At 38.4% G+C, this 25436-nt stretch overlaps 1 protein-coding gene across 1 annotated transcript in view; it reads left to right on the top strand.

Annotated features, from left to right (window-relative positions):
- mkxa (mohawk homeobox a) overlaps positions 1 to 25436 on the top strand; it is a 42381-nt gene that overhangs the window by 10206 nt on the left and 6739 nt on the right. The window contains exon 5 of the mRNA XM_036572322.1: positions 3126 to 3455. Coding sequence (XP_036428215.1) covers positions 3126 to 3455 — 330 coding nt within the window. The remainder of the gene's footprint in view (positions 1 to 3125; positions 3456 to 25436) is intronic.

Here is a 25436-nt window from a genome sequence, read left to right on the forward strand (position 1 = left end):
GTGATAGGAAACATAGTGCCTTCTTAAACACTGATTTGCACAATGCCATAGAATAACCACTTTTGGTTTCCTAAAGAACCTCTCAGTGGATGGTTCCTTAGAGAACTCGGTCTCACTTTATTTGGATAGTCCCCTGTAGATTATCTACAGATGTTCCAATTGTTAACAAACTATCTGTTGAAAGTCAGTTGATTCCAAACAGTGGTGGGGTTAGGGTTAGGATTTGGATCAGGGTGAGGGTTTAGGTTTTGGGTTAAGGTTAGGATTAGGATTAGAGCAAGTTTAGAGTTAAAGAACATTATGGCCAGTTTAGTAGATATTTAGTTCAATGTAACTTCTAAAATGGACTATCCAAATAAGTGATACCAAAATTTTTCACATAATGTAAAGGTTCTGTAAAGTAAGAACGCTTCACTTGAATTGTACAAGTTTCTTCTTACTCTCTCTAAATTTCTTTGTCAAACATGGTTCTTTAGTGAACTAAATGTGGCTCTTGCTTAAAGGCATTGCTTAAAGCACACTGTGTAGCAAATAATATTCAGTTAGACCTAGAAGAATTTTGGATATATCCCCTTTGAAATCTAGGCTTATTATTCCATATTATGAATTATTTGTATCTAATATGTAAATTATGTAGTTGTATGAGTGAGGAGCTCAGACATGAGCTCTTAGTGTCTAAAGGGTTAATACTAGCAGTTCTACTGAGCACACACGTTGCCACCATAGATCAGAGTCAGGACCTAGTAGTGAACCCATAACTCAGGAGGTTTTCACTTATAGAGTTTTGCCCCTCTGTCTCCAAGGAGATGTAGAGTTTGTGTGCTCTTGAGTGTATTTGCCTTAGGCTCGGGCGGCAGGAGCCGGTTGTCGAGGGGATACATACTAAACACTAAGAGATTCCTCCGAACCCTGTCCGCTCTTTGAAAGCAGAAAAGGCAGGCACTAATGTGCGCATGTGGTTCTGATAAGCAGAGGCTGTGATTATAATTGGCTCTGGGCAGGATGATGGTGCGCCGCGTCCCAAATGAGGCTGTAAGAAACCTGGCGTGGACCTGATCCGTGCTTCGATCGGGTCTTGATTCAGCCTTGCTAGTCTTTCAGCACCGCGTCCTGTCTGTCTGTCTCACTTAGAGCATGGCCTGGAATAAGGGGAGAGGTTCATCTTTTAATTCACTTTAATCTAACCCAGAAATTTTAATCCACTCAAGAGGTCCTGGCCTGTTTGGGGCAGAAGTGTATGCACTGCATAAGAGCAAGGCTTCCTTTTGGCTGGCTGACTGAAGCAGTTGAAGCTGGGATGAGGCCATTATAGGGAAGGGATGAGTGCCAGGGGACGGCATCCATAGATGTAGGCTATGAGTATCTACCTTTTGTTCTATTGCTTTGAGCTGGAAGTCAGATTTTAGGCCAAAAGCTTGATTCTGGGTTGTTTTGGGATTTTATTGGTCTGAACAGATCAAATCTTAGCCTTCATACTGTGTCAACACTATCTGACGAAATATGGAAGCTGAGACAATATTATTATTATTATAAATAATAAAATATATATAAAAAAATCGAAACTAAGTATAAATGTGAAATTTTCAAACATAGGATGTCACGTTTCACTTGGAAGCTAGTTTGGTGTGCTTTATGTCTCTCTCACGCTCCTGCTCTATTGACCTTGCCTCATTTATTTTTTATTACACAGTAGCAAAATCCCTTTAACAAGTGTGGGAATGCTGCAAGACACAGTACAGTTGGCTGAAAAGTATCATCTCACTCAACATTTCACCACTGTTTCACGTTCCTGCTGTCAGAATTTTGTGTGTGTGTGTGTGTGTGTGTGGGTGTGTGGGTGGGTGGGTGTGTATGTGTATAATCTCTCTTGACTCAAAGAAAAGAGTTTAATAAGTGTAAAGTGTTAAGTGAATAAGAGTTGTAATGTATTTGAATATACTGTACTGCATATAATGAACTGCAAAATTTCTCATTATTTTCCTATTATTATCATGACATTTAATATTTAAATGAGAATGTCTCGTCTAATAAACAGTCAGAGACAACCTTTAGTTTATTCAGTTTCCAGTCGAAAGCACCCATAATGTACAATGTAAAAATTATCATTTTTAACCTCAGGGAAAAGCAATATATATATATATATATATATATATATATATATATATATATATATATATATGAATGAGAAAATTACAAATAAACCCAATAAACCTCAACAATTAAATATAATTTGTTTCAGTATGTCCACGCTTTGTTTTCATTACAGCTTTCATGCATTTCAAAAGTTTTTCAAAGAAATCTATAGGGATAGTTTTCCACACCTCCAAAGTTCAGTCTTAGAAGTTAGTTGCACAATCCAAATAATCACAAACACACTCTATGATTTTGAGGTCTGGACTCTTTTTTGCCTATTTTCTTTTCTTAACAGCTACCCATCCTTTCAGACTTAGTGTTGAGGTGTCTTCTCACAGTGGAAGGATGAAAGGAACACCTGTGGATTTTTTCAGATCTCAAATGAATGCAGCCTGATCTTCTCCTTTTTCTTAAATCTATCTATACTGTTTATTTCAGGGTGACAGTTTTGGTGGTCTACCAGGTCTGGTGTGGTTGTTAGGAGATCCAATTTCTCCATATCTTTTAATTATTTTTTGAACTCCAGTTTTGGAATAATGAATTAAATTATATCTATATTACATCCAGTCTCAGAAATATCTCCTAAAAATGAATAACTTGCACTTAACGGCCATTTAAACTGGAATTTAAATAAATTCGGGGTAGTCTCTGATTTTTGTGCAGTACTGTATAAAGCACACAGATAATATTAGTATTATCAGAAAGCTGAGCTTTTCCTTTTTACAGCAGTATACATTCAGTACACACTTCAAAATATGGTGCTGCACTCTAAAAAACATTATATACATTTCTAAATTCTTCACACTTGTTTTCAAAATGGTTCCTTTGAAAGGTTCTTTAGAGAAATAAAAGTGTTTCAGGGATCACTCTAGTGCTCCTTTGAAATGGGTCAAAAGTGATTCAAAATGATGGAGCAGGTTATAATTATTATATAATGTTTCCTCTCTCTCTCTCTCTCTGTATTATCCATCTCTTCTGCGTTCTGTCCTCAGACGGTGACCCAGCTGCTCGGACCCAGCCGGGTGAGTTCAGTAAGCCCATGTATCAGAGTGTCATCAAAAAAGAAGGTGGTGGCATGGGGGCGGGGCTCCGGGCATCCGCAGATGCCTCATTGGCTGAGGACTATGTGTCTCCACCCAAGTACAAGAGCAGCCTGCTTCACCGTTACCTGAATGACTCGCTGCGTCATGTGATGGTGACCAATGCGGTGATGGACGCCCGGAGGAGGAACCACTCAGGCTCCTTCAGCTCCAACGAATACGATGAAGACCTCCTATCCCCATCTTCCTCAGAAACAGAGGCCAACTTCGTCTACCGGACGGGTGAGAAACTGCCAGCCTTTCAGTTTGAATTAGAAACTCATCTCTTTCTCTTCTCTCTGGATCTGATTGTGTGGTTTGAAGCGATGTGGAGGTCGTGTTTCCTCTTGGCTGTGTGTTTCTCAGTGTTGGCACTGTTGCTGGCCTCCATTGCTGGATAGTTACTGTCACATCACATATATGTTCTCTCTTTTGCTCTTTCTCTCTTTTACCCCCACATGTGCAGTTTTTGTTGTTTTGGCTCTGTACTTCAGCACAGTGGATTGAATGAGGTTAAAGTGCAGAACGACTGCTTTAATATAAGGGGATTTACATCTATACTGGGTGAACCGAATAAGAATAAAAGTTCTCTTTATGCATAGTCTCCTAATTCTAGAGGATCAAAAGTAAGGACAGATGACTGCTCAGTTGCTTCTTGGCCAGCTGTGTGTGGTTGCATCATTAGTTCAGGCACAAGAGCGTTAACAAAAGGCCTAGATTTGATTGTAGTTGTGGCATTTGCATCGGATGTCTGTTTGTGTTGTCTTTCAACATGAGGTCCAAACAAGCATCACTGCCAATAAAGCAGGCCATCATGAAGCTGACTAATCTGAAGAAATTAATCAGAAACATAACTAAAAGAAGCCAACACATTGTGAGAAGGCACACTGACAATGTTATGACATTTCTTGATAGCTTTAAATAGTTATAATTTTAAGCAATATTAAGTATCAACAGTTGAAAGAATGTGCTCTTTTCTATACATGCTTGTACAGCCTTGTTAAGATGTGTCAAAGAGTGACCAAATTACTTGCATGACCTCAAAGAGTTCATGTGCAAACCATGCGGTGAAGCCCCAAGAGCAGAAAAACTGTTTGTATATAAAGAACAAAAGAAACCTGCTCACGATCAAACATCTAATTTAGGGGTGAACAACTCTGGTCCTGGAGGGCTGGTCTCCAGCACAGTCTGGTGATTTACCTGTTCCAACACTGCTAAATAGACTTATCTGTTAATTGCCAGGTTAAGTGGGTATATTTGAGCAGGGAACTTTGCTAGACACTGGCCCTCCAGGACCAGAGTTGTGCACCCTTGATCTAATTCCATGAAACATGGTTGAATGGTCATGTATGAATGCCAGTGAAACTGGATTATTTGTTGTAATAAACAACAATAAGTTGATTTGTCTGCTGATGGCAGCAACATCCATTCAAATCCCTCAAAACTCACCCTCAAGCAGGGTAACGTTTAGTAGAAACATGTTACTAAAGCAGCTATGGAGTTTTTTAGACCTAAAATGTGAAATGTTTTTGCACTTCACACAGCATTTCACTCACTTCAGACAAAACTGAAGACAAAAAGACCCCCAAAAAAAGAATGAAAATGAGCTGGCTGCATTATAGGCCTCAGCAGCGCATCACCGAGAGGGATCCTTTGTGCAGCCCCAGATATGGGGCTCCTTCCTGGGATTTTGGGCAGTCATCAGCTGCAAAGTATTTGCAATGAAGTGACCGTTGTTAAGCCAATGTTTATTTATTCAGTTACAGTGATTCCCCAGACAGTTAAGATTAGTGGCCCAACCTAACTTGCAACACATAGAGAGAGAGAGAGCAACAATTGACTCTCTGGGGGTCCCTGAGGACCAGTTAGCCCTAAAAAAGTTGTTGTTTCCTATAAGGTTCACCCAGTTTATGTCTGCATTAGAAGTCAGATGTCACAATCATAGTCATTGTTTCATTTTTAAGCCCAATAAAAACTGCATGCCTAGCTTCTATAGCCTATACACAGCTTATATAGCTCACTGCAATGTATATAGCTCATATACACACTCATTAAATCTGTAAATCATTTGTAAATATTATGAGGTACAATATTTCCTCTAAGTTTGAAAATTGCTTAAAGTAAAAAAAATATTGCAGGTCAATAGTTGAAAGAACATGTATTTTCTATAAATGTTTGTACAGTTTATAAGACGTTTAAGGTTGTGCGAGTTCATATTTTGTCTTGCTGAGATTTAAAACTCATGCTGACAGTAAACATTGTTGTTCCTGGTGTAGACTAGAGCCTGCACAAATCTTTCATTAATCAAGCAGCGTCTCATGCTCTCTGTCCCATCCCTCCTTCTCCTTATCTCTATTTTTCTCTCCTTCTCTCTCATCCTGCTGTCCCTCTCTCGCTTTCTAAACTGAGGTGTGGACACATAGACACAACAATGTCTTGAGTTACATGCCTTCACACCAACCACTGTGAACAAAAGATACTTTTCAAGGCCAAAGGATGTGTGTGCGCGTGTGCGCGTGTGTGGTGTGTGGAGTGTATGTGTGTTTCTGAACATTTTCTAAATATGTGAGTTAATGTGTGTTTGTGGTTGTGTGTGAGTGCTGTTTTTGATGTGTTTTTGTGTGTTATTGCAGCACTCACTGTTGACGTCTTTTTTGTGGTGTGTGTGTGTGTGTGCGTGTGAGTGTGTAAATCAGTGTCTGGTGTTTTTTGCCAAAGGAATTTCCCCTCTGATGCTCTGAATGGCAGGATTGAGAAAATTTAGCCTCTTTTCTTTTTCGTTATATAACACCTACTCACTCTCTCTCTCTCTCTCTCTCTCTCTCTCTCTCTCTCTCTCTCTCTCTCTCTCTCTATGTGGTATATTCCAGAAAGGAACACTCAGGGCCTAATGATTTCTGGGAACCAACACAGTGCATGTCTATCATTTTTTATTTTTAGCATCAGGTTTGTTGTGTACTCTTATTTCATTGTTATGTTTGGTTGAAAACAAAAGTAATACCAAAAGGAAAAGTATTCAGGATTTTCTCCACAGTGTCTAGGTCAGAGGTCAGCAACATGCAGCTCCGGTGCTGTGGTCCTGTGTCTCTTTTGCTGCCCTGTTGTGGCTCCACAGTAGACTTAGATTTGTAGGTAAAAATAAAATAATTCTCATTTGCAGTAAAATAGAGCTTGGCTAATCGTTCTAACACAGTTTAACAATAAATGGTCTTAAACTGGATTTAATGTAGACTACAACTGCTAATTCACTCTTTAACGCTGAAATGCAGACAACAGTCCCACCTAGCTAGTAGATAACGAAAAGGTAAAGAGAAAGATTTAAGACGAACATTGAAAATTTGTAGACGAATGGACATATTTGCATTTGGAAGTGCTCCAGCTGGTTTCCTGATATGTTTAATCTGCCACGAGAAACTGTCAAACACTAAAAAGTTGCAAAGCTGCAGTCAATTTCTCTTTTGAAGCTTCCCATTCCACCTTAAATGGTGCAGCAGTTACATTCTTTTCTTTATTTAAGGTGGAGCGGAAAAATTCGAACAAGATGCTGGTGAATGAAAAGCTGACTTCAGCCTTGTAAAAGTCAAATAAATGTCGCTCTAGACCTTCTGGAAGTCCTTGATATATCACTGACTACTGCTACGAGTGGTAGTCTAACCAGGTTCCAGTCAGTTATTCAAAATGGACAACAGCAGCAGAAGCTCTATGCCAGGGCTCTTTACTGAAAGAGTCACTGTAAAACTGCAACCCAATTATAAGATTCAGATGTCTATATTTAATCTAGAACAACCAAAAAACACATGCACATCTGTGTTATCTGAACAATAACATTAGTAATCCCACTGGGGTGCTAGCAGAAGTTACTGTTAGCATTGAGACAGGTTTGTTCTCATTTTTTTGAACATATTTTTACATTTATGGCCCAAATCGAAGGCCTTGCCAACGATATCTACAGCCTTATAAAGCCTCTGTTTTATAAAATGTAATACATGAAGTTATGTACTTCTGTACTGTCTGTTACTTTTTTTGTCTTTTGTATCATTCAAAGTGTTTTTCAATCAATTTCTCACACGTGTAATTTGATGCTTTAGCTTGTGGTGTAATGTGTATACTGTGTAGAGCGCAGCTGCATGATTCTGAGTTGAATCCTGCATTCTTGCTGCACATTTTGATTGAGGGTTTGTACTCAAGACTGAAATAACATTATCTTCCTATGAGCATAAATATGATTTAGTAAGTGATGCTGAAACGAATGCCGGCAATTCTGTTGCTTATTTTGCCTGAATGTTTGTACTCAGAATTTAAAAGTTAGTAACTTCCTAAATGTATACGCTTCGTTCAAAAAGTGACACAGTATATAATGCTTGTTATGATGTATTCCAGAGAAAGAATGCTATATCTTATTAAGCATTAGTAATAAACTTGATCAGTTTCTCAGCTGATGGATAACAACAGCAGCACAGTTATTCAGTTTCATTTTCTGATAAAAAAGCATTCTTTACTAACGTTTTAAACAATTCAGAATTATTTATACATATCCTAATATCTTTGATAATGATTCCCCCATTTCATTTCAGTAGAAAGTTGAATTTTCCTTCAAGTCAGGCTTTTACATCGATCTAGGAACCTTCTTGGCATTCTTGGCCGTATGATTCTTGGAACTGGAGAAATACATGCCTGTAACGTTGTTTATTTTTATTTCATGGAATCTTTATGCGTCTTGTATTTCAATTAAAATTTTTATTTAATAGAATTATTATGCCTCTTCTATTTTAAAAAGTATTGATTTCCAATGGGTTGGATCAAATTTGTGAGAGAAAATGTCATTCTAGGCCTTCCAAAGGTCCTAGATACATCCTCTATGTCACTGTGTGAATACAGGTATGAAACTGTCACTGGTGCAGTACTCCTCTTGTCACTGGGATGGTACCCTCAAGGGTGCATCTCAGTACCTTTAGGCAGGGAGCATAATTGTACCATAATCCATTGAAATTATATTTTAAGTTGTACTGACTCCACACAACACGTCTCATCTCCAGGCTTTTATTTTATTGTTCTGTTTTAAAACATTAGGTTATGAAAAGGTACTAATATATACTTCTCCTCTGGGAAATGGTATTTAAGGTGTAGTCAGTTAACAGTGTAGTCAGTTAAAAATGGAAGACAGGTCTATGCCAAGGCTCTATTTGGACAAGATTAGTTTTGCATTGGTAAAGTGAACTAATCCCACCCAAATAGGGCTAAAGATACACTGTAAAACTGCAATATACAAAATCAGCCTATTGTCTTTTACAAATGACTTCAAAGTACCATGATTAATCTACAACAGTTCATGCACCAGCATTAGCTAACATAGGACTAGATACCCCATAGGGTTATTAGTAGAAATTAGCTTTATTGTAAGGATCTTAGAGCTAGTATGATCCATTTAATTATGAATGAGTGGAGTTGAGTCTGCTGTAGTTGACGTGTAAGGTGGACTGTGTCGTGTGTGTGGACAGTGTCTCTCTGAGACAGAGCCGTGGGTTCCTCTCCACTGCAGAACACTGTGTCTTTGTTCACACATAACTCATAACTGATAATAATGTTTGCGCCGCTCGTCAGTGCTTTCACTGCATTGTTAGCGAGATCCCACCAGGACCCCTGCTCTCATGGGGAGCTACTTTGTTTGAGTTTGTTTCATTTTGCTGGTTTTCTTTTAAACAGTGAAATGTGGTTAGCATTATGTTGAGGATGAGCAAAAAGAATCCAATCCAAATTCTTCTAAGAGCTGGAGACCAAACAGCACCGGAGATAGAGACTGTTAAGAGTTCTTCTTCTCTTAAACTCTCTGACTGGAACATGAACACAAGACCACTCACTAAGACCAAGACACCTGCTGAGAGAGAGAGAGAAGAACAGAAACAGAGACAGAGGTGGAAAAAGAGGATGAAAAGAAGGCAGACAGAGAGGCACACAGGGAAAGAGAGACAGAGCAAGAGACAGAGGGAAAGAGAGAGAGAAGAGAACAGACAAAGAGAAATAGGAGAGAGAGTAAAAGAAAGACGGAGGAAAGGGAGAGAAAGTGAGAGAGAGAGAGACATAGACTGAGAGAGACAGAAAGAGAGAATGTAAACATACATACATACACACATACATATATATATATATATGTATATATATATATATATATATATATATATATATATATATAAAGAGAAAGAGAGAGAAAAAGAGAGAGAGATAAAGGGACAGAGAGATAGAGAAAGTTTAAGAGAGTCAAAAAGAGGCACTTTCCCCTTAACTGTGTTTGATAGACTCACCTGGCTCTTGTAGTGTTTTAGCTGAGCAGGTCGGTGCTGTCGCCATGGTAATTATGAAATCTAGTCTGGGGATTGTGGAGCTCAGTCAGATAGTGTTAGAATACTTTTGATGTTAAACACATGAGCGCATGACACGCAAAACGTTTTCCACAACCAGAGCGAACAAGATCCAACACCTGCTCGAGCATCATAGCCAGCAAATTAGAGATCTGTCTGAAAGAAAAGCAGCAATAATAATAAAAAGATTAAACTGATATTAAATTTACCTTTCAATCCTGTTTTTGATGGAGAGAGTAGACGATGGCTTTAGCTTCAAGGGACTTGCATCATTTCCTTTATAGATCTCTCTCTCTCTCTTTTCTCTCTCTCTCTCTCTCTCTCTCTCTCTCTCTCTCTCTCTCTCTCTCTCTCTCTCTGCTCTTCACTTTTCGTTGTCACTGCATTCCAGAGTATTTTCATACAGCAGGCATTCCTCCGGTTTCAGACTGCTACAGCAGGAGGCTGAAATTTCAGCCCTGAACCATGAGCCTTTTACGGCCTCCGCTGTCTCGCTGTCTCTGCACTGTGTTAGCGCTCGGAGCACTTTTGCTTCAGCTAAGAGATGCTGACAGGTTAGCAGCAGCTCTGCTGATTAAATGGAACTTAATAGGACAATTGGTGAAGATCTGGGGCTTCTCTCCTTAATATGGACCTTCAGTATCTCTTTGCAGACTGTGAGGCGATGAGCAGTCAGAGTAGATTTACAAGGGAATTCCACTGATTTTTCAGAACATTTGCATAATTCATTAGTCGAGATGTAAACGGAATCATTCAGAGTGGTTTGATATGAAATGGTTTATTGTAAAGAAACTTACCAACAAGATTTCTATACAGTGGTGGTGATGGGAACCAGGAGTTGCAGTGTCTACAACACAAATGTAGCTATTTTATTTTCTATCCAAAGCAACCAGTAAACCATAAAGTCTCCACCATAAAGTGATGTTAAAAAATAGGTTTTAGGCAAAGATCTTCTCTCAGAACTATTGTAAACAAATGTCTCAGGCGTCAGGCAGCGTATTCATAACATTTCATGTTATAACTTTCTGAGAAGAAGCTCTTGGAGGCATTAAACTTATCAGATGTCTGGTTCCTTTCACCACCACTCTGGTTTGATAAGTTTCTCTAAAATGGAGCATTTCACATTGAACCACTCTAAATGACTTTGTTTGCATCTTAATCGTGTAATTATGCAGAAATTCTAAAAATTTGGTGGAATTCCCCTTAAGTGAAGGCCTTATATAATGGAAAACTAAAAAGGCCATTGTATATTGAAAACAGTGAAATAAAAAATAAAATAAAATATAATGAAAGGAGAGCCCTGATGGGGATTTCATTGAAAACAAGAAGTAAGAGAATTCCAGGGCACATGCCAAGGATTTTATGTCAAATGACGCTTTAACGGGATATTAAATGGCAGGAATCTTGCTCTGTGTTTTTCTTTCATGCGTGGTACCAGATTTCGGCGTGTGATCTCGATGGCTGTGTAGCATTACGGAGACCAGCCGCAAGCTGAGGAAAACCTGTGGCCCAGCGAGAGACTGCAGGACGATATTCGGTCTGTTTGTGTGGATTCTTGCAGGTCGTGGTTTGGTTATGGAGAAATGTCATAAGCCACATATTGTGTGGATCAGGTTGTTCATAAACCGCTCACCAGTCCATTAACCTTCGGCTTATGTTTAATTTGTCTTGGTGTCGCTTTCGCATTGAACAGGTTATGTGTGCCTTAATTTCCATCAGTAATGTGCATATTAATGCGTTATTACAAATACCATCATGCTTGAAGAAGAATGAAATGCCTCAGATGAAAGACAGATGTGTAAACGTGTCCACTGCTTTGTACAAAAAATTTAGTAGCTGAAATTGAAGCCATTCTGTCAAATGGCTTCTTGGGGAATCTAAGATTTAAGCCCCTTGGCCATTCACCACCTGTTATGTGTAAATGAATCATAATGGCTTTGTCCATCAATCATTATTATGCGGTCAGAAATATTGATGGGTGGTTTATTTGAGTCAACAGCAGTGAACGTTTTGCTGGATAAAAGGCTCCTTATTTATAGAGTGCTGTTTGGGCTTAATGAGGACAATTCCTTTTAAATGAAACGAGATGGCCCAGTTCAGTGAAATTACTCCTATTGTCTTTTTGCAGTCCCTGCTGCATTTCAGACTGAACGTCACTTTTCCGTTGTTAGGATTTCCCTTCTTTGCCCTTAAGTTGAAAGGAAAAAGGAATGCTGGTTTTGTGAGCTGTGACAAGAACCGAAAAAATTGATACATTCGGCTTTATTTTCATTTTCGTTTCCAGTAGGGCTCTCATTTCTCCATCAGTCATTTTTTGATGCTTTGCTGTGTCTGTCGTGCTCCAAGGGACATATTCTTTAACCCGACCAAGAAGGTCACATGTGTTTTACGACATGAAAAGACTTTGTTTTTCAAGGTCAGCCGACGTTAAGCAGGGACTGGAGGCAGAAATATGTTAAATGAAAACAGTAATGTTTGACAAGGCCACTGAGACTTTTAGGTGCCAGTCACTTATTGCAGCCCAGAGTCTTATTTCACTCTGACATGAAAAAAAGAAAGTGCTTTAAAAGTCATCATTTCTGGTAAATTGGAAATTTTGGTGGCTGCCTGTGTTCTGGGGCAGTACACACTCCAGCCAAAGCACTGCGCTCTATAGCAGGTGGACTCAAATGAGTCTAAACATACCATAAACCATAGGCAGCTTCCTCAAGCCAAGAGTGAAGGGGAAGTTTGAGTTTGGGCATCATTAATAGAGAGAGCCTATTTTTAACCTGACGATCAACAGCCATGTGTACAGTAATATGTAGTGTGCTTTTGTAGGCTCCTAGCATTAAAATACAAGATGCATAGTAAAATTTATAATATTAATCATTAAAGGTGTAAATTTTACATTTAAAAAATATCCAGAGAATTTTACTTTGGCCAGAAGTTAATAAGCACATTATTCAGTATTTTTATAATCACTTACAACATCAATTGAGCTGAATGGCCATCTTCAATATATTCAATATATTATTATCTCTCAATACATTCACCTCTTACAATACATGCTAATACATATACCTCTAATAATATTTGACTTTACTATTTTATTAAAGTCAACCTGAAAGCATTTTTTTTATTTTTTATCTTGTTAGCTCCTGATCATTTTAAACAAGTTTCATCAAATCATACCATTAAAACAAATCTTGTTTTCATAAGGTTTTCAATTAAAATATGATGACTTTTGCCTGCCTTTCAATATTTTCTGAGTTTTGATTACATCACCATGCACCAGTAGGCAGGAAAAAATTATTAACCAATAAAAATGTGTTTGTCCTGCCCCCAATTATCATCATGTGAAACAGTCAGCTAGTTTTTAGAGATTCTCCCAAATATTGTGTTTCACTTAGAAATACACCAGCATTCAAAAGTTTGGAATCACTGTTTAAAAGATTTTGTTGAAAAAAATTAAAAATGAATGCTTTCAATTATATAAAAGCAGTGTGGTGGCAAATAAATGTGTGAAATGATTTGATACTAGCCCTGTTTGAAGTTTATATAATTACAAATAAATGAACATTAGATGTGTTCGGAATCATGTACAGAGCTGCAGATAATTCTAAAATGACCTAATGGACTAATAGTAAAATTAATATCCATAAGGTGTTATGTTTTAGAAGTGATAGATCACATCTTAAGACAGATAATGCCAAAAACTCTATAGACAATTATAGTACCTATTCCATGTATGTCTTCTTGTTGTTGCCAAAATACTTGTACTATTGTAAACAACATCTGAAAGTACCTTTTGTTGTCCAGTTCAGAGCAGTCAAATCTGTATTGTTTATAAAATAACCAAAAATGCTTATGATTTCCCATTTACACTGACTTCATTATATATTTCTGTTGATTTAGAGATACGCACACAAACACACACATGCACAGAGGTGTGTATTTAGTGGTCTTATTCTCACCTGCAGATAAAATCCAACAGACTGGCCCTCATTCAAGACAAATCCTACAAATTCTTTATGAGATTAAGTTTTCTGAACTCTAATGCTGTTGGTACATTTGAATGCTTTTTTATCGGACTGTTCTGAACAGGTCTAAGCACAGCGTCCGGTCCAACTGACTTTTCATTGGCGTGTGTTTACTGTGCGCTGCAGTTAAGCGAGGATGGTGTGTAAAATAGTGCAGCAGATGAACAGAAATTCAGCACGGAAAGTGAATTACAGCAGACGCACTACAACCTGCTATAGGACAGTGTGTGATCCAGCTCTATTGGGATAATCACAGCATATGATATTAATGAATATATATTCTCTATATATTTCTCTTTTTCCCCCTCTTTCTCTCTTGGAAGTCTGTCTTTATACTGGTCTCTACTCCTTCTCATAATGAAAAGGAATGGGTCACATATTAACGTATACAATGTGTAATTTATCTAGTCGATTTACCATATAGGTGCATTTTGTAGTTTTACGGTGACAGACTGTTACTGTCACTGCTGGAGAGAATAATCCACCAACCAAAAATATCCAGCCAACAGTGTCCAGTGGGCAGCATTCTTTGACCACTGATGAAGGATATATATATATATATATATATATATATATATATATATATATATATATATATATATATATATATATATATGTATATATATTTGTTTCTCCTTCCCTCTCTTTTTTTCTTTTTCTCTCTTGATGTGCAGCAGCTTCAACAGTGAGCTGTGTTCTTCCTACCTCCTTCACTGTGAGAATGAGTAGAGACCAGGATGAAGAAAGACTCCCAAGAGAGAAAGAGGGAGAGAAAGAGAAAAATATATAGAGAGAGCTCCATTGTTATCATATGCTGTGATTATCCCAATAGAGCAGGATCACACACTGTCCTATGGCAGGTTGTGGTGCGTTTCCTGTAATTCACTCTCAGTGCTGAATTTCTGTTCATCTGCTGCACTATGTTACACACCAGCCTTGCTTCACTGCAGTACACAGTCAGTCGCTGTACTCAGACCTGTTCAGAATAGTCCGATAAAACAAAGGAATTGACTGTACTAACAGCATTAGAGTTCAGAAAACTTAATCTCAGTAAGAATTTGTAGGATTTGTATTGAGTAAGGGCCAGTTCGTTGGACTTTGTCTTAAGGAGAGTGTAAGAACGCTAGTTTAATATGAGCATGTGGACTGATGTCTGTGGAATGAAATGTTATCACTATCATAATGTTCTTTAGACTGATATTAATTCATACATATTCACATTATTGAAAAAAAATTTGTCATGATATGTTTTTGGATTGGCGACCTGTCCAGGGTGTATCCTGCCTTTCACCCAATGACCGCTGGGATGGGCTCCAGCACCCCCCACAACCCAGAAGGATAAGCAGTTTAGATGATGTATGTGTGTGTGTGATTTTGGACATAAAAGAAATTTTCCTCTATTGTGATTAATATAACATTTACTAGAGAAACAAAAATGTGCATTTTAATAAAATATGTTATTTTGGATTTAAACTCATTATTCATTTATTACTCATTTATTCATTTATTGCTGCAAGCACATTTGCAAAACAGTAACACACCAGAGAAAGAAAGAGAGAGAGAGACTGAGAGAGACTGAGAGATATAGACTGAGAGAGAAAGAAAGAGAAAGAATGAGAGACAGAGAGAGCACATTTATGATCACTCAGGCAGTGGACTGTAAGTGCTATTGAGAGGAGAGGTGTGAAGACACTCTGTTCTGGCTGTGCTCATGTTTGAATGGAAAACAGACGTGAAGAGGGAAGATGAAGGAGAGAGGGGGGAGAGCAGGAGGAGATTGTGTGAGTTTGGAGAATTGGAGAATTGAATGGGTTTTAAATGGTCAAATGGTCAGCTGAGACAGCTCTGTCTGACAAATACAATCAGCCCATCAGAAAACACAGCTGTCTTTGTGTGTGTGTGTTTGTGTGTGTGTCTGTGTGTCTGTGAAAAGTTTGTAAATGTCCAAGGAAATAAAGGGAGAAAAGAAGAGAAGAAACAGGGTGAAAATAGTGAAGGGACAGGGAGAACAGAAGGAGAAAAAGAAGAGAGGAGAAGAGACAAGGAGAACAGAGAGAAAAAGAGAGAAGAACAGAAGAGACAGGGAGAGAAGAACATAAAAGACAGAGAAAAAGTGATGAAGAGAAGAAGAGAAGAGACAAAGGGATGAGATTAAATGAGAAGGTGTAACAGAAGAGAAGAGAAGAGAAGAGAAAAAGAAAGAAGAGAATGAAGGAGAAGATGTAACTAGAGAAAAGAGAAGAGCAAAAGAAAGAGAAGAGAATAAAGAAGAGGTAACTAGAAAGAAGAGAAGAGCAATAAAAAGAGAAGAGAATAAAGGATAAGAGAAGAGTGAAGGAGAGAGAAAAGTAGAGAGAGTGAGAATATAGAGAGGATACAGAGAGAGAGAGAGAGAAAGTCAGTGAGAATACAAACAGTAATGGATTGTCATCTTTATGAATTGTGAGTGAACTAAAGGACAAACATGTCAGTTTGGTTGTAACTCCAGCAGCGATATTTCAGTCAGGAAAAACACAAACTGGGACAAACACTGCCTTTACTCATTAACTCTCCCTCTGCACTCTCACACAGCCCTCTATTTATCTTTAGGACAAAAACACACACACACACACACACACACACACACACTCACACACACTCACAAAACAATACAGAAGACAGAAGAGTTTCCATTTGGCTCATGAGAAGTTCACTAATTTGTAGACAGTGATTAGAAGGTTGTTTGCTTTAGTCTCTCCAGGCTTTCTGCGCTGTTGAACTGCTGCGGGGCTGGAGCTGGTCTTGTTGTTGGCTCTGAACCAGATTAGTGATGTGCTTGAGACTGAGGTTTACCTGTACAGCCTGAAAGGGATTTAAGTGATAACACATCAGGGAAATGCTTTCAACATGACTCTCTCTCTCTCTCTGTCTCTCTCTCTCTCTCTCTCTCTCTCTATCTCTCTCTCTCTCTCTCTCTCTCTCTCTCTCTCTCTCTCTCTCATGTTTTCGAGCGTGAGTGTGGACAGATATCCGGCTGTAACAGCTGAATGCTGAGCTGCGCTCCTCTGCTAGCGTTAGCCCGCTGTTTGAAGTCTGCACGTACTGATGGCTCTGATACCACAGGCCTCTGAAGCTGGACGTGAGACTGATGGAACGTCCACTCTTGTGATAATTGCTCTTGCACCAACAACATCTCCTAGTCACGCTAATCCAAAGCCCCAAGATCTTCATCACAGATGACCTCAGAGAACCTTAGAGAACATGAACGCATACACGCACTCACACCCTGAAGGTCAAGGTTATATTCAGACAGTCCGATCAAATGGGCAATTCATTTGGTCATGCATGTAGACTCTTAAAACAACAAACAAACAGATCATTAATAATCATGCTAAACAACTCATCACCATATCCCGTATCATCATACACTCTAATATCAGAAGGCACATCAAACTTCCCATGGCTTATCATTTTGACTCTAAATAAGTCATGACTCTCTTCTCTCTACTGATTGCTATGAAGGAAAGTAGTTATTTCCTCCAAAAATCTGTGACCATCTTCTTGAATTTAGAAACATTTACCTCATAGATATTATCAGCATGTTTGACATAATTCATAAGGCCAGTCTTTCAAACGCTCTAATAAAACTTGGGGTTAAGGGAAATAGTGTCCCTGAGGATTTCGTCCAGTTTTCCCAAAACTATGTCTTAATGTAACTGCTCTGTAGATGTTTATTTAACCCCATTGGCTGTTCTGATCAAACAGCAGTCTTGCTTTATCTTAAACAGATATTTTTCCAAAAATGAGACCACAGGCTAAAATGCAGCAGGACAGACTCACAAAACTCACTTCAAATTCAATCTAATGCAGTCTATTCTGGCTATCAAACTGATAGCCAATTGGATGACTTGTTTTAAATCTTGTAAAGAAATATGAAGCGATTTTTTGGTGACACTTCACTGTAGGGTACTGTTCATAAGGCTACGTGATGCCTACATAAGCTTATCATGATAACTGACTTAACCCTACATAATTGTTTATAAGTGCTTATTCTAATGTCATCAGACATAAAGGCTACTTTAGCTCACTTTGATCAAAATTGGCAAAAGTAGCCTTTATTGTGAATGACAGCTATTGGAATAAGCATTTATAAACATTTATGTAGCATTATGTCAGTTGTCATGAGAAGCTTGTGTAGGTGTCATGTATCCTTATGAACAGAACCCTACAGTTAAGCTCAGTCCACTGTTCTGAAAACACTAGCAGCTTCTTCTTCTTCTTCGTCTGTTTCCTTTTCTCAGTAATGTCTTCTTGACAGCTACAAATCCTTTCGGACCCACAGTGTTGAGTTGTCTTCTCACAGTGGAATTATGGACTTTTTTTTCAAGATTTTTCAGATGTGAAACAAGAGTGGAGCTTGATTTCCCCCACAAAGATGAATCCCTAAGTACTGTTTATGGTGACAGTTCTGGTGGTCTACCAGATCTTGTATGGTTGTTAAGAGTCTCATTTTCTCTGTATCTTTTAGAGCTGGCTCACATTGCAATTTCCAGGCTTCTAATGCTTGTTGAAATGTTCGAAATTACAGTTAAAAAGAAAATACTGTCTTACATCCTTCAAAACATGAGCCCTTGTCATGTTTTTCCACTTGTGCTCAACTTCTATTATAGCATTCTAAACTATATATAAAATGTACAGAAATCTGGTGATGATGATCTTGTTGATGTGGTAGTTGTGGGGCAGCTTCAGTGTGGATGCTACTTCTCTCTGATACAACAGGAAAAACTTGTGATTGTAATTTCATCACAATCAACAGATCTGCTGTTTGCGATGGAAGAAGTTTAAAACCTGCTGTAAAACTGTTTAATTAGTAAAGAAAGGGAGAAAGGAGAGTTAATGCTCTTGATTTTGATTGAAGCAAGTACATGATTGTTTCATCTAAAGGCTTTTACTGATAAAACTTAGTTTAGCGAAGTTGTATGGCCTAAAAAAAGAAAAACTTTTGATGACTACATAAAGTGAATACCAACATAATAAACATTTTTGATTTTTTTTTAATTATTCGGGGGAGCCCTAATCTTTAATAAATTGAGCCGTTGCGCGGAAAAACAATACATACATACAATATATACATACATGTAATGCATTGTTTTGTATTGTTTGGTGCTCTTTATTTAAAATAAAGGGATCACTAAAACATAAATAAAGCATAGTTTAGCTTCTTTATATAAAAGGTTGTCCAAAATAAAATAGAAAATAAACTAAGTGATAATACAAAAAAAAGTTTTTGTTTGTTTGTTTGTTTGTTTGTATTTTTGTTTGTTTTGTTGGAGGGGCTCAATTTTTGAACTTGTTTGAGTTGTCTGAAACTCCATTTTTTTCACTTGTTTTCATTTGACTTGAAGTTAAACAAATGATGGGTAGTCTTTGACTTCTGCATGAGACAGTATATTTTGACAGCCAGAGACAACGAGTCTAAGAGTGATTATGCGCTCTTGGACTCACAATCATTTGACGATAAGGCCAAGGCTTAGACAGCTGCACCACTCAGGAGCTCTATTTTTTATTTTTAATAAAATGTGACAGAATTAAATCACAGAAGTAAACTTTTGAACCCCCATCACTGAGTTAAACTAATATTATTAATATTAAACTAATGAGTTCTTGTCTCAAAATGGTTTCATGTTGTGTTTGCATTTCCTCCATCAGTGAATCTTCATGCAGTTGTGTCATTAGACTGATGTGTGTGTGTGTGTGTGTGTGTGTGTGTGTGTGTGTGTGTGTGGTGGTAATTAGTATGTTTACTGTTGTTGATAAACACAGAGAGGAGAGGATGTGTGAAGAGCTCAAACACTCTTATTATTCTTCAATCTCTGTGCATTAACTCCTACTCAGACTGCACACACACTGGCACGCCTGAGCTCTGTGTTCAGAGGGACTTTCTTTGTCCTGGCTGTGGTTGGAATGTCATTGTGTGTCATCTGCTACACAGACCCAAATAACTCCCGAAATGATGAAGCTTTGAGAAATTCAGAGCAGCTTTTAGATGTGCTTTAGTGTTTATGGCTGTGTGTGTTAGCATTTATCTTGATAGTTTGTGTATGTGGAATGAGAAGTGTGTATGTGTATGTGTGTGTGTGTGTGTGTGTGTGTGTGTATCAGGGAGAGAGAGGATGCCCCTGTAAGGCCCACTTAATTAAAGCTGAAAATAATTCTCAGTAGCTTTCCATTTGCTTCATTTGCCAAATTTGTGGGCTTCAGCATTTTTAATATGCAAATCAGCATGTTTGTTTTGGTGATGAAGGTTGAACCAGGGTTACACTACCATTCAAAAGTTTTTTAATGTTTTAAATAAGATAACACCAATTTTGTTGCAAATACATGTATAAAATGATTCTACTATGATGCTAATATTACATGTGTTTCAATTAGTTGGAAACTGTTTTTGATGATGAACAGAGTTGTAGACGATTCCATAATAACTGAGAAAGCTGCATAGCAAAGCGAATAAACCTACATTAGAATAAATATCCAGAATGCCTCATTTTTGAAAAAAACAAATTTTGCTGATCAAATAACTAAATAATTTTGGGACACGACATTTCTATACATCTGCTTACTTTTTGTTGTTTAGTTTATAACATTTCAGTCGACACTGAATAAGATATTATTGAAGAACAATTATAAATATAACAGTATCTTTTGAAGGGTGATGTGTCTTGAAGAAAACAAGCCCACATATTTTATCTCCTTGTGATGTCAGCACTCATCAGCATTCAAACCTTTCAGCTGTTCAAAGCATCTTTATTACAAAACAGTTTCAGTGTGAGCTACAACCATATGCAGCACATTCTACGTTAAGCTGAAGAACCATTTCACCATGCAAAGAACCCTTTAATCATGCAACTGAGTGTTCATGGTTCTATATAGAACCATTTTCTTTGCTAAAAGACCCATGAAAACCATCTTTTTTAAGTGTAGTACAAGTTGGTGTGACCTTAATGAACACCTGCAACAGGTTGAGCAGGTTGAGAGAAGTTGTGGGCATGTATTTACAGAAAAGATTTGGGTGACTATTGAGTTCTAGTGTTTATTAGCAACGTTAGCCTCTAAATTCCAGTTTACTGTTAACTGTTTATGGTTACAGTTAACTAAAGAAGTAAAAAATTTGAAACACTAAACATGTCTTTCCTGATAGACTACATGTGGGTTAAGTGGAATTTTCACTAAGCCATTCCTTTTAGCAAAACATTTGCAGGGAATTTTTTTTTTCATACTTCTCATACTGAAAAGTAACAGCGAGAAAATTCCAGTTTTAAAAGGAGAGAAGGTGTTTCTAGGCTCCTGACAGGCAGTGCATGATGCAAAAACTCCAGAGAGATCAAAGTTCTGCACCAGTGCAAAGCCAACATCACATCCAACATCATCACAAATGCAGCATTATAGATGACCTCCCTCTCTCTCTCTCTGTCTCTCTCTCTCTCTCTCTCTCTCTCTCTCTCTCACTCTCACTCTCTCTCTCTCTCTCTCTCTCTCTCTCTCTCTCTCTCTCTCTCTCTCTGTCTCCCTCTCTCAGCACAATACCGGCACTGTTTGCTTGCTCTAGCTGCTCTCCAGTCAGTCCTGGAGCCCAGAACATGTCACAGCTCTCAGCGCAGTGAGAGGCGCAGGAGATGAATGTGTCGAGAGCTGGGCCACTCTGAGACGAACCGAGGGCGAGTCAGCACCATTTAGCGCTATAGAAACCAGACTGCGTTGTGTTTTTTGACAGAGAGAGACAGAGATTGCAAGTACAGAAATGTACTTCCTAACAATATCCTATAGAGGCCGTGTCCTTTGACCTCTGTCCTGCTGGCCAAGCCAATTCTGAGACAAAGGTCAAAGTTCATGGCCACTAGTCGTCTGCTGCTAGCCATTACTGATAAGCCTTAGAGCTGCAGTCATTACGAGTGTTCTGCTCTTTGCCCTTGTAACACAGCCAGTGCGATGAGAGAAGAAAGGGGGAGACCGAAACGAAGTAATGAAAGGAGCGAGAGAAAGAAAAAGAGAACGTGAACAAGAGACTGATGAATTCGGAGTAGACGACAGACAGGAAAGGGGAAAGAAAAGAAAAGAAGCAAGGGCTGGGAGAGTCAGAGAGGCGGTCTGAGAAATGGAAACGAAGTTATAGACAGACGTAGAAAAAACGAGACTGAGAGAGAAAAAGAGGGAGAGAGTGAGAGAGAGAGAGAGAGAAAGAGAGAGGTAGAAATTGGCAAAAATGAAGGAATAAGGGGGGCTTAATGGGGCAGAGAAAGGGTGAGAAAAAACGGATGGATGGTGGGATTGATGCTGGGTGGAGCAGGTTGGCACAAAGGTTTTTCTGGCCAGTCAGGGTGGAGTTGGCAGCATAAGGTGATGGAAGAAGCCAACATCATCTTAACTTCATTCACAGACTCTCTGTGACATTATTAAAGAACATAGAGCATTTTTAAAACGCTGAGAGGAGGCAGAGAGGGAGAAAAAAGAGCCCCACCAATAACAGTTAGTGTCTGTCTGCTCAGAGTAACCTCTCCCTTTTTTCTCCTTTATTTGAAAGGTAGTGAAGGATGGGAGTTTTTTTGTTTTGGCCAGGGTGAAGATGTAAAAACACTGAATGACATTAAGCTCTTGGTATGTACTGCATAGACAAACCTGTATTAGCTTGACTGACTCAAAGATATGGGCAGTGACTGGACGCTACGGTTGAATATCTTTGGTTTAAAAGTTGGTTTTCACTTATTTCTTGATGGAAATCTTTGCTGCCTGTGTTTGGTAGGTTTAGTATTAAGACAGTTCCACCATGCCCTCACTGACTTTCTTCTGAATCATTGTTTGGTGAAAGAACAATTCCCCAATATCCTCACTGGTTTCATTCCAGAAATGTTTTCTTGGCAGAAACCATCGCTGATTGTTTTGGTTATGAAGACAGTTCCTCCATTTCCTCACTGATTTGGTTCCATTATAGTCTTCTTGATGGAATTCATTGTTTCTTGTGTTTGGTAAAAAGGCAATTCCTCCACATACTCCCTGGTTTTGATCCATGATTGGAACATAAATGGCATCATTGTTTTGTTGTTGTTGTCTTTTTTGTGGAAATCATTCTTGGCTTGTTTGGTTAGTTTGGTATGATCACAGTTCCTCCACGGCCACAGAGTTTTAGTTCCATTAAAGTATTGTTGTTGGGAATCATTGAGTGTGTTTATATGCACTTAATAATCTGATAACTGCAGAAAATCAGATTTTGTCAGTAATCCAGTCAACACGTTTAGATACACTTGAGTAATCAGATAATGGGGAAACTCCGGGTCTACACGAGTCAGGCAGTAATCAAATTTCTGCTTTGCAACCAGCCAATAAACTCACAGAAGAAGACGTGATGTAAATGTAATGTAAAACTCAAACTTCATGCCACAGCTTTTTTTTTAAACATTGCACCACTTTACCTGAAGATGTGAACATACATCATCTAGACAATGAAGAATTTTTAAATCATTTATTTCATCCAGCATGTGTTTCAGTGTCGCTCCAAAAGTGTTTTGCTGCTGTCTCATGGCAACGCTGCTTGCTTATTTCTGGTACCGCCATATGTTTTTGCACATGCGCAGATTGAGAAATCCAAAAGAAATCAGAGTAAGAGTTTACATGCACTGAGAAATCTGAGTACTGAGCTAAAATTTAGATTAAATCTAAGATTTCTAGATCTTACTCCGATCTAAGAAACCAGAGTACCAGAGTGACCTTTTGAATAATCAGATAACTGCAGAAATCCAATTGTGATCAGATTATTAAGTGCATGTAAACACACTCATTGTTGATCGTGTTTTGTAGGAGAGTCTCTCATCTTCACACTCATTTGGTTCCAGAAGTGTTTTCTTAATGGAATCTAACATTACTTGTTTCTTGCTAAGAGGACAATTCCTTCATGACCAAATGTTTTCTTGATGAGAATCATTGTAGCCTGTTTTTTGTAAGGAGTACAATTTTACACGTCCAAACTGATTTGGTTCATTTGTGGTCTCTCGATGTTTGGTGATGTTGGTACAAAGTGTTCTTGGAAATTATTTTCACTGTGGGAAGTTACTGTTTTTTCTGTGTGGTAAGTGAACATTTCTCTGCGTCCTCTGGTTTTCTTTTCATTAACGTTTCCTTTGTGGAAACTGTCATTAGTTGTTTTTGTTCAGAAGGCAGTTCCTCGGTGTCCTCACTGATTTTGTGTTATTAAAGTGTTCTTGGTGGAAATCGTAATTACTTCTGTTTGGTAAGAGGACAGTTCCTCCCTGTCCTCACTGATTTGGTTCTAGAAGGGTTTTCTTGGTTGAAATCGTTGTTGCTTGTTTTTTCTTGAGAGGACAATTCCTTCACGTCCTCACAGATTTGTTTCTGAATGAATCATGGGCGAGGAGACGTCAGGTTTTATCTGCTGCATGCAGACACTATGCATTGGGCAGCAAGACTGACGTGTGTTGAAGGCTTTTCCACTCTCATGCATTAGGCCTCACGGCAGGCCGAGACTTCACATCCTGCCCAGATTCCATCTGTCACTTCTCCTGCTCTCCCAGCCGCTGGATGGATGAGGGAATGAATCGATGGACAGAAGTGTATTTCCAGGCCTGGAAGAGTTTGATGTACATCATGGGTGAAGCCAATGCCAGTCTTGATGCCACTCCATCTTAGCCTTTATGGCAGCCTGAGCATGAATGTAAAAACAGACCTGCCGCTCTGGCTTTTCTCCTTTACGGTCTGAGCTGAAGACATCTGATTTGACCATGAAGATTAGCCGTGTCCTGCGTTGTTAAAATATTCTGAATTACTTTCTCTAATTAAATGAAAATTTGACTTTAGCCTTTGTTGCCGTTATATAAAAAAATCTCTGTATCTCCAAAACAGTAACTTAATACAAGAGGAAAAAATGCTCTAAACATCTGTTAGTGTAACAAGTAATTCTGGACTGTTTCTATCAGTCCATTTATCTTAAAATGTTCATACAGCGTAAAGGGCAGCTGGCTTTTTCAAATGGTGTATAAAACATCCGCAGCTATGAGACTTTCTTTTAACCACAGGTTTTATCACAATGCATATGACAACTGAAAAAATTCTTTTGTAATTGTAATCAGAGACATTCTTATTTTGAAAGTTAGACATGGTCAGGTTGTTCTGTCCATCTTGTTTTCTTCTCCGAATGTCTCTGTTCTCGCCGTTTCCTGTGTGCTGAGGAATGTAAATGACATTCAGTATGTGTGAGTAAGACAGAGGTCCATTTTCTCTGCTCGAGTAATCAGTGACTCACCTCCTTACTGGAGCTTCAGCTTCACTTCATCAGCATGCTGACCCCAGGTCAGTATGAGGGGAAATGGCCTGGACGAATGGAGCAGGGGCTGAAAAATGGCTCTTGGTTTGTAAGCATTCAAACTGTGCTTCAACTGACTTCCAGACTATGTGCATCTGTATCAGTTTACTGAAGCCAGTGAAGAGCAATTAGCTTGTTTCTTTTTTTTGTAGTTGTTGGGGTTTGTAGTGAGAGCAGCAACATCATGGATATTGATGTGTGTATGTTTTTGCCATATATAAGTATAATCCCAAAAATGAATAACAAGTTTTTATGTTATTGCTATTTTAGCACATTTTCACATCATGCTTTTTGTGTTATCACTATGTGAACACACTGTGTGTTACGGCACAAGAACACATGGCAGATGTCGAAATTGTGTAATTAGAACACCAGTGGTGAACATGACAATTAGAGCTAGCCCTTCAGTTTAGGCCATAAATTACAAAACTCGGTCAATAGTGGGGGAAAATTTTAAATTAATCACAGATGTTTAAGGTTGTTAAAGACATTCTGTATG

This window comes from Colossoma macropomum, unplaced genomic scaffold (assembly GCF_904425465.1).
Source record: "Colossoma macropomum unplaced genomic scaffold, Colossoma_macropomum, whole genome shotgun sequence".
Lineage (NCBI taxonomy): Eukaryota > Metazoa > Chordata > Actinopteri > Characiformes > Serrasalmidae > Colossoma > Colossoma macropomum.